The sequence below is a fragment of the Hippopotamus amphibius genome, chromosome 1 (genome assembly GCF_030028045.1).
Source record: "Hippopotamus amphibius kiboko isolate mHipAmp2 chromosome 1, mHipAmp2.hap2, whole genome shotgun sequence".
Classification (NCBI taxonomy): domain Eukaryota; kingdom Metazoa; phylum Chordata; class Mammalia; order Artiodactyla; family Hippopotamidae; genus Hippopotamus; species Hippopotamus amphibius.
In genome coordinates this window covers 76,994,659-77,009,226 of record NC_080186.1, presented here as the reverse complement: position 1 = coordinate 77,009,226, position 14,568 = coordinate 76,994,659, and the positions used below count along the sequence as shown (strand labels likewise).

Below are 14,568 nucleotides of genomic sequence, written 5' to 3'. Positions count from 1 at the left end.
CTAAAGTTCTCTTCTGTTTCCTCCCATAAATCTGCCTCGTTAGGAGTCAAGCACCTGTTCTGATTGTTTGGCTTCATCTCCATCCTTCATATGAGTTCCCTTAAACGGCCTGTGGTTTCTCTTTACTCATTTCAGTGAGTGTGGGTTCCTGCAGTACCTATGAAGGTCAGGCTATTTGGGACTCAGGTAGCACCAGGCAGTGAGAGAGAAGATTCTTTTGCAATGATCAGTGGTAAACAAGCTGTCATACAAGGGTCTCGCAGGACAACTGAGGGAGTGAGAAATGAAGAGGCCTCCAGAAATGGTTCTCAAATCTCTAGTTGTATATTAGAACCATCAGGGGTGCTCTGAGAAAGCATCTACACCCAGACTCTTCCCTACTAGTTAAATGATGATCTCTAGGGCAGGGCTTAGCGCATTTTCCAAAAGCTTTGAAGTGAGCAGCCACTGCTGAGAAGCTTTTGTGGCAGAGTATCAGGTTTCTCCAGGTATGAGCAATAAGTGGGAGCCCTCTTCCAGCTGCAGGGAAGAGGAAGCGTCCAGCCCAAGAGTGAAGCTCTCTCCACAGAAAGCTGGAAGAGGCGAGGCTGTTACCTGCCCAGAATCCTCATGGGGCCTTTAAGGAGCCTGTCCCCAGATAAGGGAGCAATTGTGTGGGTAGCAGCAAGCATGGCATGAGTCTCTGTTTTCGCTCACTTAAATGTCTCCTTCTTCTCTAGCTCCTGCCCCACACCACCCCACCCCACCTACCTATTATAAGTCATACTTTACCTAGGATTTTATTGTAGAAAGGATTACCATAGGTAAATATGGCTCATGTGTATCTCATTACTATATTATTTTTAATGATTAGAATATACAATTTTATACTGCAAATTATAGTTTGTATTTTTATTATTGTGTCTTTTTTTTTTAATTGTCTACTGTATGTTGGGGATTTTAACTCTTCACATGTATTAATCCATTTAGCTCTCACAACAACTCTATGGGATACATACTATTATTGTCCCCACTGTAAAGATGAGGAGACTGAGGCACAAAGAGGTTATGTGACTTGCCCAAGGTCATACACAACTAGTAGGAAGCAAAGTTAAGATACAAACTTGGCAGCTGATCTATATCCTCATCCTCTTAATCTCTATCCAGGCTAATGTCACACAGAGTATGACAGATATATTGAACTAAAGGAAGAAGGAATTTGACCAGTTAAATTTCACTACGGGCTGTAACTGTATTCTCTATATTTCATTATCTTTCCTGTATGCAAGTTTATCCTTCTGTCATAAAAATATTTCTAAAAGGAATATTCTTTTGAATTTACTTTTAGGAAAATTATTTTTCTAATGAGAAGCCCCTATTAATCTAAATTTGTCTACTTACTCCTGTTTCCTATTTCTTCCACTTAATAAATGGTAAAGTTGCCATTTTCACCTGATCCAGTACTAAATGCTTAGATAATAAAGAACTCATTTTGTTTCTCTTTAAACAGTTCTTATGTTCCAGGTAATTCTCGAAAAAGACTTTTGTTAAAATGAGTATGGCTCTTCTGTAAAAGGTCCAATTATGAAATGTTGCAAAGAAGACTAGATTTGGTGTTTATTGACAAATCTTCAAGACTATATACAAATGAAAGGCAAAGACTGAGATCTTTGAGTGACTGTAAAACTCTCTCTGTATCAGGAAAGTAATCCTAGGAAGGTCCTTCCAGCAAATTTTGGGTTTTTGTGGCCATCACCTTTATCAGTTTCCATTTACCCAAGAAAAATGCAGAAATCCTGAGATAACAGTAACATGGAAAAGATGTCTCTGGGAGTAACTGGAAAAGAAGCCCTATGCATTTTAATGGTTTTCAATCCTAGCTTTATGTAAGAATCATCTGGGAAAATCTTTAAAATAGTAATGCCTTGGACCTATTCCAAACTAAAGTTGAATCCAATTATTTTAAAGCTTCCCGGGTAATACTAATATGCAGGTGGGTTGAAAACAACTGCTCTGAAAACAAAGCTCAGCTACAAATCGGGTAGCACCAGGTTAAGCGTTGCTATGATATTCAGCAAGCTAAGGAGAAGCATGGAACCGGTGTCAGTGCTGGGCAGCATGGTTATAGTGGGACACAGCTAGAGCAGGGACTCAAAGGGTGGTCTCTGGACCACCAGCGTCAGCATCACCTGGAAACTTACTAGACGTGAAAATTATCAGGCCCCAGCCCAGATCTACAGAATCAAAAACTCTGCCAGTGGGGACCATGATCTGTGTTTTAACAAGTTCTCCATGTTTGAGAACCCCTGGGCTAGAGTCATGTTTCTCAATCATTAGTGTCCATGGGAATCATATGGGGGATCTTGTTAGCTGCAGCTTTGGTCTGGGATAGGGTCAGAGATTCTGCATTTCAAACAAGGTGATACCGATGCTGCTGGATGGTAGAAATAAAAAATGAAAGAGGCTTGCAGTTACCAGAAGTTACTATGGTGGTAGTGGTGGTTATGATGCAAGGTTTAGGCTAAGCTGAAAGCTGTGTGACTCAGATCTGACATCATGGTTCAGGGCAGGAGTGAGGTTTGTGGGCACTGGTGGAGGCTGGTATCTTAGTTATAATTAACATAACTTATAAGACCAGGAGCTGCATCTCAAGATTTGGAGGAATTAAATCTGTGCAATATAGCCAATGTAATCAGCATATCATTGTTGATATGGGAAAAAAAACTTTCTTTTCTGCCTTATGCTCGTTATCTAAGTAATCGTTCTGTTATGGCTGAAAAAGGACTCACTGCAAGATAACTTGCTTCCTGGAAGAGGCAGTTTCTGGAGACACTATGAATTCTAATAAATTCTAAGGAGTCCTCATAATTTTTAATGACCTCTTTTGCTATTTAATGATACTTCTAAAATCCAAATCTGAGTATGTACTGCCCTATTTAAACCCTTCAGCAGCTCCTCACTGAAGGAGATTGTCCAGAGTTCTTTTCCTGGCTCATAAGGCCTTGGTGATCTGACCTTTGTTTACCCCTTTAGCCTCATTTTTTACCAATCCACCTCCAGTCTCTACCCCACCTCCCTTTCAAGTCTAGCAACACTGAGCTACTTTTGGTTCCTCAAATGAGCTGGCCTTTCCTTTACTTCTGTCTGACCCTTTGCCCATGTTATTGCCTTGGCCAGGGATCTATTTCTCTCTTTTAAATCCTGTTGCCTCTTCACTAACTCTCTGGGTCTCACCTGAGCCGGCCACCTCCTCTAGGAAACGTTTGCAGATCCTCACATTAGAAATCTCTCTGTGGCAACTGGTGTTTGCCTGTTTGCTTATCTGAATCTCCATCGAAGAGGTATATTTCACTCTTGCTGTCATATGCCCAGAGTATAGTAGTCACTCAGTAAACACTTGTAGAATAAAATCAATAAATTTAAATTATAGTAGTATGTGATAGCAGAGCTATTGTTAACAAAAATTAAAAAGAAGTTATCTGTAAGAATTTTTTATTTGAACTTGGTTTAGGGTCAATCATTCAAGCATGAGTGACAGTACAAAACTGCCACAAAGCTACTTGAAGAGAGGCAAATGTTCGAAGTGGTCTTAAAAGTAGAACTCAGAGCCTAGATACTCTGTCAGTTGGACTTACCTGTATGCACTAGCTCCTCTTAATTTCTTCAACCAAATTTTCTTTCCCTTGGACTGGGTTGCACCCTAATTCTTGTGTAAATTCTTGACATTTTCCTGTCCATTTGTGTGTGTGTGTGTGTGTGTGTGTGTGTGTGATAGTTTTGGTACTCTGGGCACTGATCAAACAAAATTTACTCGGTCTTTGAATCTTGAAACTATGGGCCTATTTATCTTTATCTTAGACTCTGATTTCAAACTTCAAGTCAGCTGGACTTAAAAGGAACATTACTCAGCTATTGATATTATCACTAAAGACAGGATCAATGATGCCTTTATAAACTATAGACAGGAAAGGGAAAGCAACATTATCATCCTGGAAAATACTGCCATAAAACACATAGCACGTTATCTTTAAATGTGTCTAATGGGTCATTAGCTGTATATTATGCTATCACATAATAGCATACATATATAATATACATATATATAAATTCAAAAATATAAATATATACAAATATAAAATATAATTATATAATATGTAATATAAGATATTATTTTTCCCTTCTCTACAATGCCTAACTTCTACTTCATGCAATTTTTTCTGTTATTAAAATATTCTATTTTAAAATGGATAGTTCTATAAATGATTTTGAAGTAAAAGTATTGGCATTATCTACAAAAGAACAAGGTAGTAGTGAAAGAAGTTTGTGATAAAGCTGAATTACATAAATCACTAATTTTTATTTGGGTTAGAAACAAACTCCTTTTTCTCATGGCTGCACAATGGAAACATGTTCTGATATCCTGGTAAATCATAAATAACAATAATCTGAGTAAGCTGTATTTTCCATCTAAATGATCTTGTTTTACTTTGCATTGACATGTTTGTCCAATTGTCTTCTAGACACCACCACCGGGATGCCCCACAGGCATCTAAAAATTAACATATCCAAAATAAAGCTCAGCATTTCTCACTCTAATCTCATATCCACTCCAATCTGCTTTTCATCCTATGATCTCTACCTAAGTACAAAATTCCAGAGTACAGCTAGTCACCAAGACCAAAAGCTGGAAATCATTCTGTTGAGTGTGGTAGCGATAAGAGCACAGGCTCTGAAACCAGACTATGTTTAAATCCAGCTTCTGCCACTTGTTAGCTGTGAGACTTTGGGCAAGTTATTTTACCTCACCGAGACTTGGGTTTGTCAGCTATAAAACTGCGCTTATTACATTGAGTTACTACAGAATAAATGAGGTAAGACCAGTATTCACACTACCACCAGTGTTCAATTGATTTGAAGTCCTATTGATTCTACACCTTAGTATTTCTTTTGTCTGGGCTCTCCTCCACATTTCTGATGCCTAGAAAATTATATAGCATTACATACATACACAATGCCAGTGAAAGATCAATTATTATATATTCAGGCTGCTCCTTGTAAGTACACAGAGAAACTGCCTTACTTAATTTTCTAGGCATACCTTTTTTTTGCAGTGTATTGGTTAAAGTTTGAAATAAATCCTGACATTAATTTGGGGTGATATAACAAAGCTCAAGAAGTCTTTCTTTAAAAATTTAGGATTATAATTACTACATACAATTATCATCTGCAATAGTAAAATATTATAATAAATATTTTATAAACTAGGAATATTCAGAATGCTAATCTAGCATATTGTAACTCATAACTATTATCAAATATATCTATGTTTGACAAAGCTTACATGTAATATAGATTGCATAATCTAAGACAAATATAAAATAATGCTTTAAAACTTCAAACTGAAAGTTCGAGGTAGTTATGATGATTACCTTTTTGTTTTCTTAATGCCATGTGATCTATCTTTTGTGATCTTTGATTCTGTCTCAGATATGGAAGTAGCAATATCCTTTTCAAATTCCAGCTGAAAATCAAATGTCAGGGGTATCACTGAAATCTTCTTTACTTTACCCTGAAGGCAGTTTTTCTGCAGCAAATCCAAAACATAACACAGTGTAAAAAGGAGCACTTTTCATATAGGGAAAGGATAAAATTAATCTCACTTCACACATACAAACACACTTACAAACACATACATACACACACATACAAACACACACAGAATTTATATGGCAGGCAACAATAGAAAAATAATGCAGATTGAAAACTGGAGCCCTTGTGTACCAACTCTTTTCCTATCTATGAAATGAGGGTGTTGGACTAGATGATCATGAAGGCTCCCTCCAAATTCTAAAGTTCAGAATTTAAGAACAACCTATATATTTAGCAGAGACAATACGGATACGGAGAGTTATGGGAACTATAGCTGGCAGCTCTCTCCAACCTGCTCCTCTCCCTGCAGCCACACACGTGGTGGAGCATGAGCCAGAAACAGAGTTAAGAAAGCGATCAAAAGAGAACTTTGTCCAACTCTTTATAGAGATGGACTGAAGAGGGAAAAGGGTAAAGCTAAAGAGTGAGTTAAGGAGCCGATAATCTCCTCTAAAACATTCTCTCAGAGCACAGCACAGAGGAATAAAGAGAGAAAAATTTGAAAAGGAAGTCAAAGGATATGGGAACTTCTGCTTCTGCCAGTGAGGGATTAAGTGCTACAGGAATTGCCCTTCTGCTATAAACAACTAGAAAACCAGACAAAGTATATGAAAGCAACTATAATCAGGCATTAAAAGAGAGGCAGAGCAGGACCATGATCCCTGAAAAAAAGGGAAAGAAATGAGATAAACCCTACAGTGGCCTAGCTTACTTCTTGGAGGCAGTTTCTGGACTCACACACAAGGAAGGGTAACTCAAACCAAACCTTGTGGCTCTGACCTTGTTGAGTTTGAGAGACAGACATTGCACCAGCAGGCACACTCTTAGGCATTCACCCCAGAGAAATGAAAACTTATGTTCATACAAAAACCTGTACACAAATATTCATAGCAGTTTTATTTCATCTTATTTTTTTAGCAGCTTTATTTTTAAAAGCAAAATACTGAAAACAACGCAAATGTCCTTCAATTTGTGAGCAGTTGAAACTCTGCACATCCATGTAATGGAATACCACTCGGCAATAAAATTTATATATTATTTATCATATAAAAGCTATTGCTTCATGCAAAAACTTAGATGAACCTCAGGGACATAGTGAAATAGTCAATCTCAAAATTTTACCCACTGAATAATTCCCTTTATATACTATTCTCAAAATTACAGTATTATAGAAATGGAGAACAGATTAGTCATTGCTGGGGACAGACAGAGAGTTGGGGTGGGGGTGTGGATACAAATACAAAGAAGTAATATGAGGGAGTACTTTTACAGGACGGAAGTGTGCTGTGTCTTGATCGTGGTGATTTCCACAAATCTATAATGGGATAAAATTGCATAAAACTACAGACACAAATGAATTAAGGTTAAAAAATGATGACAATTGAATAAAGTCTGTAGTCTAGTTAGCAGTAATACACCCCTGTCGATGTTGGATGTGACTCATATTGGCTTTGCTATTGAACTACAACTATGCAAGGTGTCACCGACGGGGTCAACTGGGTAAAAGGCACATGAAACTTTGTACTATTTCTGCAACTTCCTGTGAGTCTACCATGATTTCAAAATAAAAGTTTTTACAAAATTAAAAAACAGTTACCAAAGTGATTTATATACTGTATTTCATTTTTTTGTCAATAAAAAAATAGAGATAATCTACCTTCACAAATGTATGTGTATATATATGTACATGAATATTCATATTATGGATATTTGTAAGTAAAGATAAATGTATGTATACACACATATATTCACACTTGCGTATCCTTGTAAGAGTACAAAAGATGTGGATGAATAAACCTCAGCTGCTAAAATGTGTTTGCCTCAGAAGAAAGGATTAGAGGGAAAAGGCCAAAGACTATTAATATTTCTTTATATAATTTTCTTTATGTATAATTTTCTTTATACGTATCTATAAGTTGCTTACTTGTTCCCAAAGTATAACTTGAAAAATAAGAAAAGGTTTTAAAAATGATTATATATACTTTTAAAAGAATCTCCAGAGAATTTTCTATCAGTCACATGAATTAAGCATAGTAACACAAAATGAGAAAATACATGGAAATGCTTTGCACGAAGGAAGCTCCCAGGAAAGTAAGAATTATTATTACTAATTATAACTTAAAATTTCATGTAAAAAGGAATTTTGTGGCAAATTTAATAGATTTATCTCTGATTATATTTTTTAAAGTAGATTACAATTCATTTTATACAAAAAATAAAAAAGCAGTAAACTTTGGGGTGTCAAAGTCTAACAGCTTTGCTTTAGTTAAGTTACCCCTGGTTTGCTGTTTCACAATTTTAGGAGCTTTAACAGAATGAATTTATTCCATTTTTCAGTGTCCCTCTACTTTGTTTTCTGAATGAAAGGAGATAATCATGAAAAATTAAAAAAACCAAATTATTATTCAAACATCAATGTTTTCATTTTCAGGTTTGCAAATGCATTCATTTAGTTAAGAGTTACTTTCTGTGGTATCTTCCTTGATTTCTCAAACACCATTGCTCATTATATCAACATATGCTTCATTTATCCACATTGTTATATTATCTTACAAGCCTTTGTGTAACCAAATCAAATTGCTCACATATGGTAAAAAATCTGGCATTTCAGAACTGTATTCTTTACTAATATTTTACATTGAATTTTATGAGTCTCACCCTTTTTAGTTTATTTTCTATGAACTTTACTTCTCATTTGGTAGCTATACCAAATATTTTCTTCTTTTTAATGAACCAACTAAACAAGTTTTATGTTTAACATATTAGTAAGAACTATCGCAGTAGTCACATTTACTATTTGACTGCTTAGGATTATTTTTTTTAAAGCAGGTTAGATATATCATAACTACATATAGTGGCTAGCTAGAAATTACCTTGTATATTTAATTATTCTTTATAGTATTACACAGATGACTCTTGCAACGAATATAATTGTTTGCTTTTAACAAATTAGTTTGTAGCCTCATACTAATGCATCATTAACTAAAAAGTAAAAATCATTCACACTTGAAATGATAACCTTTTAATGATAAATTGAATTTTAACCTATATTTTACAAACCTTTGCTCTTACAGCCAAGAGTGTCTTTGCTTGCTCATCCAGAATATCTAACTTCTCTAAGATTTTTTCGGCCATTGTCAGTCAGTAAATTCCTATTTTAAAAGGAGGAGGGGGAAGGAATAAATCTCCAAATCAAAATTTAAACATATAATTAGTTATTTAGGCATAAATTAAGAGACCCACCTTTATAATACTGTTTTAAGTAAAGAGCTGTATAGATCATGGAATAAATCACAGAATTGTAGAGGTACCCAAGTTTTTTAGACAGAAGCTCATATGATCAGAATTCCCAGAAGCATGTGGGCCCCAGGAATTTTTCAATGTATGATAAAGGTGAGTTGAAAAAAGTTCAAGATTACCATATGAGAACCAGATGTGACTCATTCCTGAAGCAAGGGCATGCAGCTTGATTTATATCTATTTTCTTTTTGTCATGATTTAATTTTAATGAAAGTAAATAAGTAGACCCCACGTTTGTAGAATTAATTACATTCAAATTAAATCGGTCAATGACCCCAGACTGTTAATATAGCACTTAGAAGGCAATCAGTCACACAGAGGAGCAGCAGCCAAGCTGGTGAGGTTCTGCTGCTGTAACAGCTCATAATTTCCAGTTAATTAATTTGCTGAAAATCTCATCTGGGGTCAGATGATCCACATTAGTTTTGGGGACCTGAATGTTAGCCATCAGGACGTGGTCTAATTTATCTCCTTTTTCAGATGAGAAAATGAAAAACCACAAAATACCTTACAATGCAATACAAATAGCTAAGGGCAGAGTGGAGGCAAGGATCAGGAATAATAACCCAAATCTCCCTCTATTTTCTTATTTTAAAAATTTGAGTGGACATTTATGCATTTGACATATTTTTGCTCAGTGAATTGAATAGGCTCCCGTGGCATTTAAATATAAAAGTTCACAGAAAGTATTGAATTCATTAATATTTCTAATGAGCATCGGTGTCAACACTAAGGTTCTTTCTAGCTCAAAAAAAATGTTATGCAATCTCTCCCATATTGTATATTATTCAATCAATGTCACACAGAGGCAATAAACTATGAAAAGACAAGAATTAAGAATCCTGGGGACTTCCTAGGTGGCACAGTGGTTAAGAATCCACCTGCCAATGCAGGGGACACGGGTTTGATCCCTGCTCCAGGAACATCCCACATGCTGCACTGCAACTAAGCCCGTGCACCACAGCTACTGAGGCTGCAGTCTAGAGCCTGTGAGCCACAACTATTGAGCCCGTGTGCTGCAATACTGAAGCCCATGCGCCTAGAGCCTGTGCTCCACAACAAAAAAAGCCACTGCAATGAGGAGCTGCGCCACAATGAAGAGTAGCCCCTGCTCGCCACAACTAGAGAAAGCCCATGTGCAGCAACGAAGACCCAATGCAACCAATAAATAAAAATAAATAATTTATTTAAAAAAAAAGAATCCTATGCCAAAAGCTCATATTATTTTGTACTTGGTTTCTTTTATCTCTCTTTTCTACTTTCTTTCCTTTACTATCTATTGCCATGGGAGTGAATTCCTGGTGCTCTGTTAGTGTCTTCCCATCCCAGCATGCCCTCTGACATTTTGCTACATCTAAATACTCCACCTCAATCCCATGATGTAGTCCAATGTGACAAAGGACTTTTGTGGGCTATGAGGCTGCAGACAGATAGCCTGCCTTGTTATGAATCACATAACCTTGGGTTGCAGGTTGGAAAGGAGAGATGCAGGGCAAGGGTGTTAGCGCAGTGTGAATGCCTCAGACTCTCTGAGTCTCCTACAGGAGAGGAGGGGAGGGATTCTGGAAGAGAATAGAGATTATCTGGACACTATATACTGTCTTTTCAGATTCAGAAACCACCCCCCTTATATATCCTAAAAACAACTACAGGAATTTTAGTTTCTATATTTCCCTTAAACAAAATATGCCTTCAAGTATGGGGAAGGATGCTATATTTCCCACCAGAATTTATTTTATTGGCGAAAAGATTTCTATTTCTAAATAAGAGATAGAGAGATAAATAACTAGAGGAACCGGTGTACTGAAACGAACGCATTTCCAAGTTTGGGTAAGGTAACAATTACATGAGGGAACTGAGACATGCTGCTTATTGTGAGAGGGAAGGAAAGTAGGTTCTTTTAAAGGGTAAGGGGTAGAATGTCTTATGCCTCTTACTTTTAGAGTCCCTCATCTTCAATATCACATCAGATATTTTAAGCTATACCACATCATCCCATTTTTTATACACACACACACACACGAAAGCTGTAATTTGAAAAATGTTTATGTTTTTGATTTAAAATTATTTTGCTATGTTAGTTATTCAGCTACGATACAATTTCTGGCAAATCACTGTGCATATCATGAGTTTTTTTGAAGTGAAGAATACAAAATTTGACACAATGAAATTGACAGAATGTTATTAGTTTCAGTTTTGCAGTTTTATTTTCATATTTCGGAGCCAATACTTCCTGTTTCAGTTTGCAAATGTTTTCATAGGTCTTCGGCAAAGTGCCAATGGTTTCCTATGGATGGAGGGCACTGGGAGAAAGTGGAGGTGAGAAAACACTACAGACTAACTTGCTTGCTTTCATCATTATACCAAGGGTATCAAGGACCTAACTGTGACTCTTCAAGTAAATGATGAGAGCAAAGGAACATCAGGTCTAATATGATGATGCATCTCAACCACTTTTGCATGAAGTAAAAACTAATCTTTTACTGAAAAATGCACTGACTGTATTAAATGTTCCTCAATTTGACCTTTTGTTTCAGTCCTTTCTTGATTTAATCTTTTATTGATACATTTTAATGTCTATTTTAAACCAGCATATTGACTTCATACTTCTGCTTCATATTCATACTTCTATGAGCATAAATTCCATTTCATTGTCCTATTTCTATAAACACACATTTGCATTTAATAATAAACATTTCATTTCACATCTAGCTACTAACTCTATTATGTGAAAGACACTGTGCTAGGTATTCTACCAAATTTATTGTGTAAGTTGGCACTTGGCAGACATTTTTCTTCTGACACCCATCTTCCTAGGCAAGGCAAATAGTCTCTCCTGTTTCACCAAAAAAAAAAAATAGAGACCATCAGGTAAGAACTTCTTCAACTTCCACTTCTCATACCAAAGTCTCATTGGCATCCACTCCCATCTCACCTGTATTTTTTTAAGTACTTTTATTGAGATACAGTTAACAGATAATAAAGAGCATATATTTAGAGTGTATAATTTGGTATCCCAATCTCCCAATTCATTCCCCCCCAACCCTCCCCGTTTTCCCCACTTGGTATCCATGTGTTTGTTCTCTACATCTGTGTCTCTATTTCTGCCTTGCATTTCCTCTTTCAGAGTTGTTAGCATTTGCCTTATGTATTGAGGTGCTCCTATATTGGGTGCATATATATTTATAATTGTTATCTCCTCTTATTGGATGGATCTCTTGATCTTTATGTAATGTCTTTTCTTGTCTCTTGCAACAATTTTTATTTTAAAGTCTATTTTATCTGATATGAGTATTGCTACTCCAGCTTTCTTTTGATATTCATTTGCATGGAATATCTTTTCCCATCCCCTCACTTTCAGTCTGTATGTGTCCCTAGGTCTGAAGTGGTTCGCTTGTAGACAACATATATATGGTCTTGTTTTTGTATCCATTCAGCCAGTCTGTGTCTTTTGGTTGGTGCATTTAGTCCATTTACATTCAAGGTAATTATCGATATGTACGTTCCTATTACCATTTTCTTAATTGTTTTGTTTTTGTTTTTGTAGGCCCTTTTATTCTCTCATGTTTCCTACTTAGAGAAGTTCCTTCAGCATTTGTTGTAGGGCTGGTTTGGTGGTGCTGAATTCTCTTAGCTGTTGCTTGTCTGTAAAGCTTTTGGTTTCTCCATCGAATCTGAATGAGATCCTTGCTGGGTAGAGTATTCTTGGTTGTAGGTTCTTCCCTATCATCACCTGAAATATGTCATGCCACTCCCTTCTGGCTTGCAGAGTTTCTGCTGAGAAATCAGCTGTTACCCTTATGGGGGTTCCCTTGTATGTTATTTGTCGTTTCTCCCTTGTTGCTTTTAATACCTTTTCTCTGTCTTTAATTTTTGTCAATTTGATTACTATATGTCTTGGTGTGTTTCTCCTTGGGTTTATCCTGCCTGGAACTATCTGCGCTTCCTGGACTTGGGTAGCTATTTCCTTTCCCATGTTAGGGAAGTTTTAACTATAATCTCTTCCAGTATTTTCTCGGGTCCTTTCTCTCTCTCTTCTCCTTCTGGGACGCCTATAATGCGAATGTTGGTGCGTTTAACATTGTCCCAGAGGTCTCTTAGGCTGTCTTCAGTTCTTTTCATTCTTTTTTCCTTATTCTTCTCCTCATCAGTGATTATCACCATTCTGTCTTCCAGGCCACTTATTCGCCCTTCTGCCTCAGTTAATCTGCTATTGGTTCCTTCTAGTGTATTTTTTATTTCAGTTATTGTGTTGCATATATCTGTTTGTTTGTTCTTTAATTCTTCTAGGTCTTTGGTAAACTTTTCAATCTTTGCATCCAGTCTTTTTTCAAAGTCCTGGATCATCTTCACTATCATTATTCTGAATTCCTTTTCTGGAAGGGTGCCTATCTCCTCTTCATTTAGTTGTTTTTCAGGGGTTTTATCCTGTCCCTTCATCTGGTACAAAGTCCTCTGCTTTTTCCTTTTCTCTATCTTTCTGTGGCTGTGGTTTTCAGTTCCACAAAATGAAATACTGCTGATACTGCTTGGTACTGCTGTCTGCCCTCTTGTGGAGGAAGCTGTCTAGGAAGCTCCTGCGTGCTTCCTGATGGGAGGGACTGATGGTGGGTAGGGCTGGGTGGGTGGAGCTCAGTAAGACTTTAATCTGCTTGTCTGCTAATGGGTGGGGCTGTGTTCACACCTTGTTGGTTGTTTGGCCTGAGGCTACTTAGTACTGGAACTTACAGGCTCTTTGGTGGGGCTAATGGTGGACTCTGGGAGGGCTCACACCAATGAGCACTTCCCAGAACCCCTGCTGCCAGTGCCCCTGTCTCCTCGGTGAGCCACTGCTGCCCCCCACCTCTGCAGGCAACCCTCCAACACCAGCAGGTAGGTCTGGTTCAGTCTCCTATGGGGTCACTGCTCCTTCCCCCGAGTCCTGGTGAGCACACTTTTTTGTGTGCCCTCCAAGAGTGGAGTCTCCCTTTCCCCCAGTCCTGTGGAGGTCCTGCAATCAAATCCCACTGGCTCTCAAAGTCTGATTCTCTGGGGATTCCTCCTCACGTTGCTGGACTCCCAGGTTGGGAAGCCTAACATGGGGCTCAGAACCCTCACTTTAGTGGGTGGACTTCTGCAGTATAACTGTTCTCCAGTTTGTGAGTCACCCACCCAGCATTTATGGGATTTGATTTTAACACGATTGCACCCCTCCTACCGTCTCATTGAGGCTTCTCCTTTGTCTCCGGATGTGGGTGTCTTTTTTGGTGAGTTCCAGTGTCTTTCTGTCAATGATTGTTCAGCAGTTAGTTGTAATTCCGGTGCTCTTGCAAGAGGGAATGAGTGCACGTCCTGCTACTCCACCATCTTAATCCTATCCCTCCCCTGTATTTTAATTTTAATAAAAGTGTTGCCTCTCCCATCCAAACCTAATCCCTCCCATATACTCTAGACTCTACTACCTCTGGCCTCCTAAAAGAGTTACTTCCATTTTTAATCCCCTCTTTCCTCTATCTTTCATTGTTTTTCTTCCTCAATTTCTTCTCCTTAGTATGCTCCAGTCTCTTCTATTTAAAAAAAGAAAAAAGGAAAAAATTCCTCCTCTGACCTTACTAGCCATTATTCTCTCTCATCTTCCTTTCATTGCCAAATTTCTTAAGA

General features: G+C 37.4%; 1 protein-coding gene across 3 annotated transcripts in view; it reads right to left on the bottom strand.

The window, feature by feature from the left end:
* The window catches only part of C1H1orf141 (chromosome 1 C1orf141 homolog), a 205,821-nt gene that overhangs the window by 41,926 nt on the left and 149,327 nt on the right, over window positions 1-14,568 (bottom strand). For all 3 annotated transcript variants that reach the window (XM_057716964.1, XM_057716955.1, XM_057716947.1), the window contains exons 3-4: window positions 8,689-8,780; window positions 5,409-5,563 (exon numbers count right to left, since the gene is read on the bottom strand). In XM_057716964.1, the coding sequence (XP_057572947.1) occupies window positions 5,409-5,563; window positions 8,689-8,763 (230 nt within the window). In that variant the 5' untranslated portion in view covers window positions 8,764-8,780. The remainder of the gene's footprint in view (window positions 1-5,408; window positions 5,564-8,688; window positions 8,781-14,568) is intronic.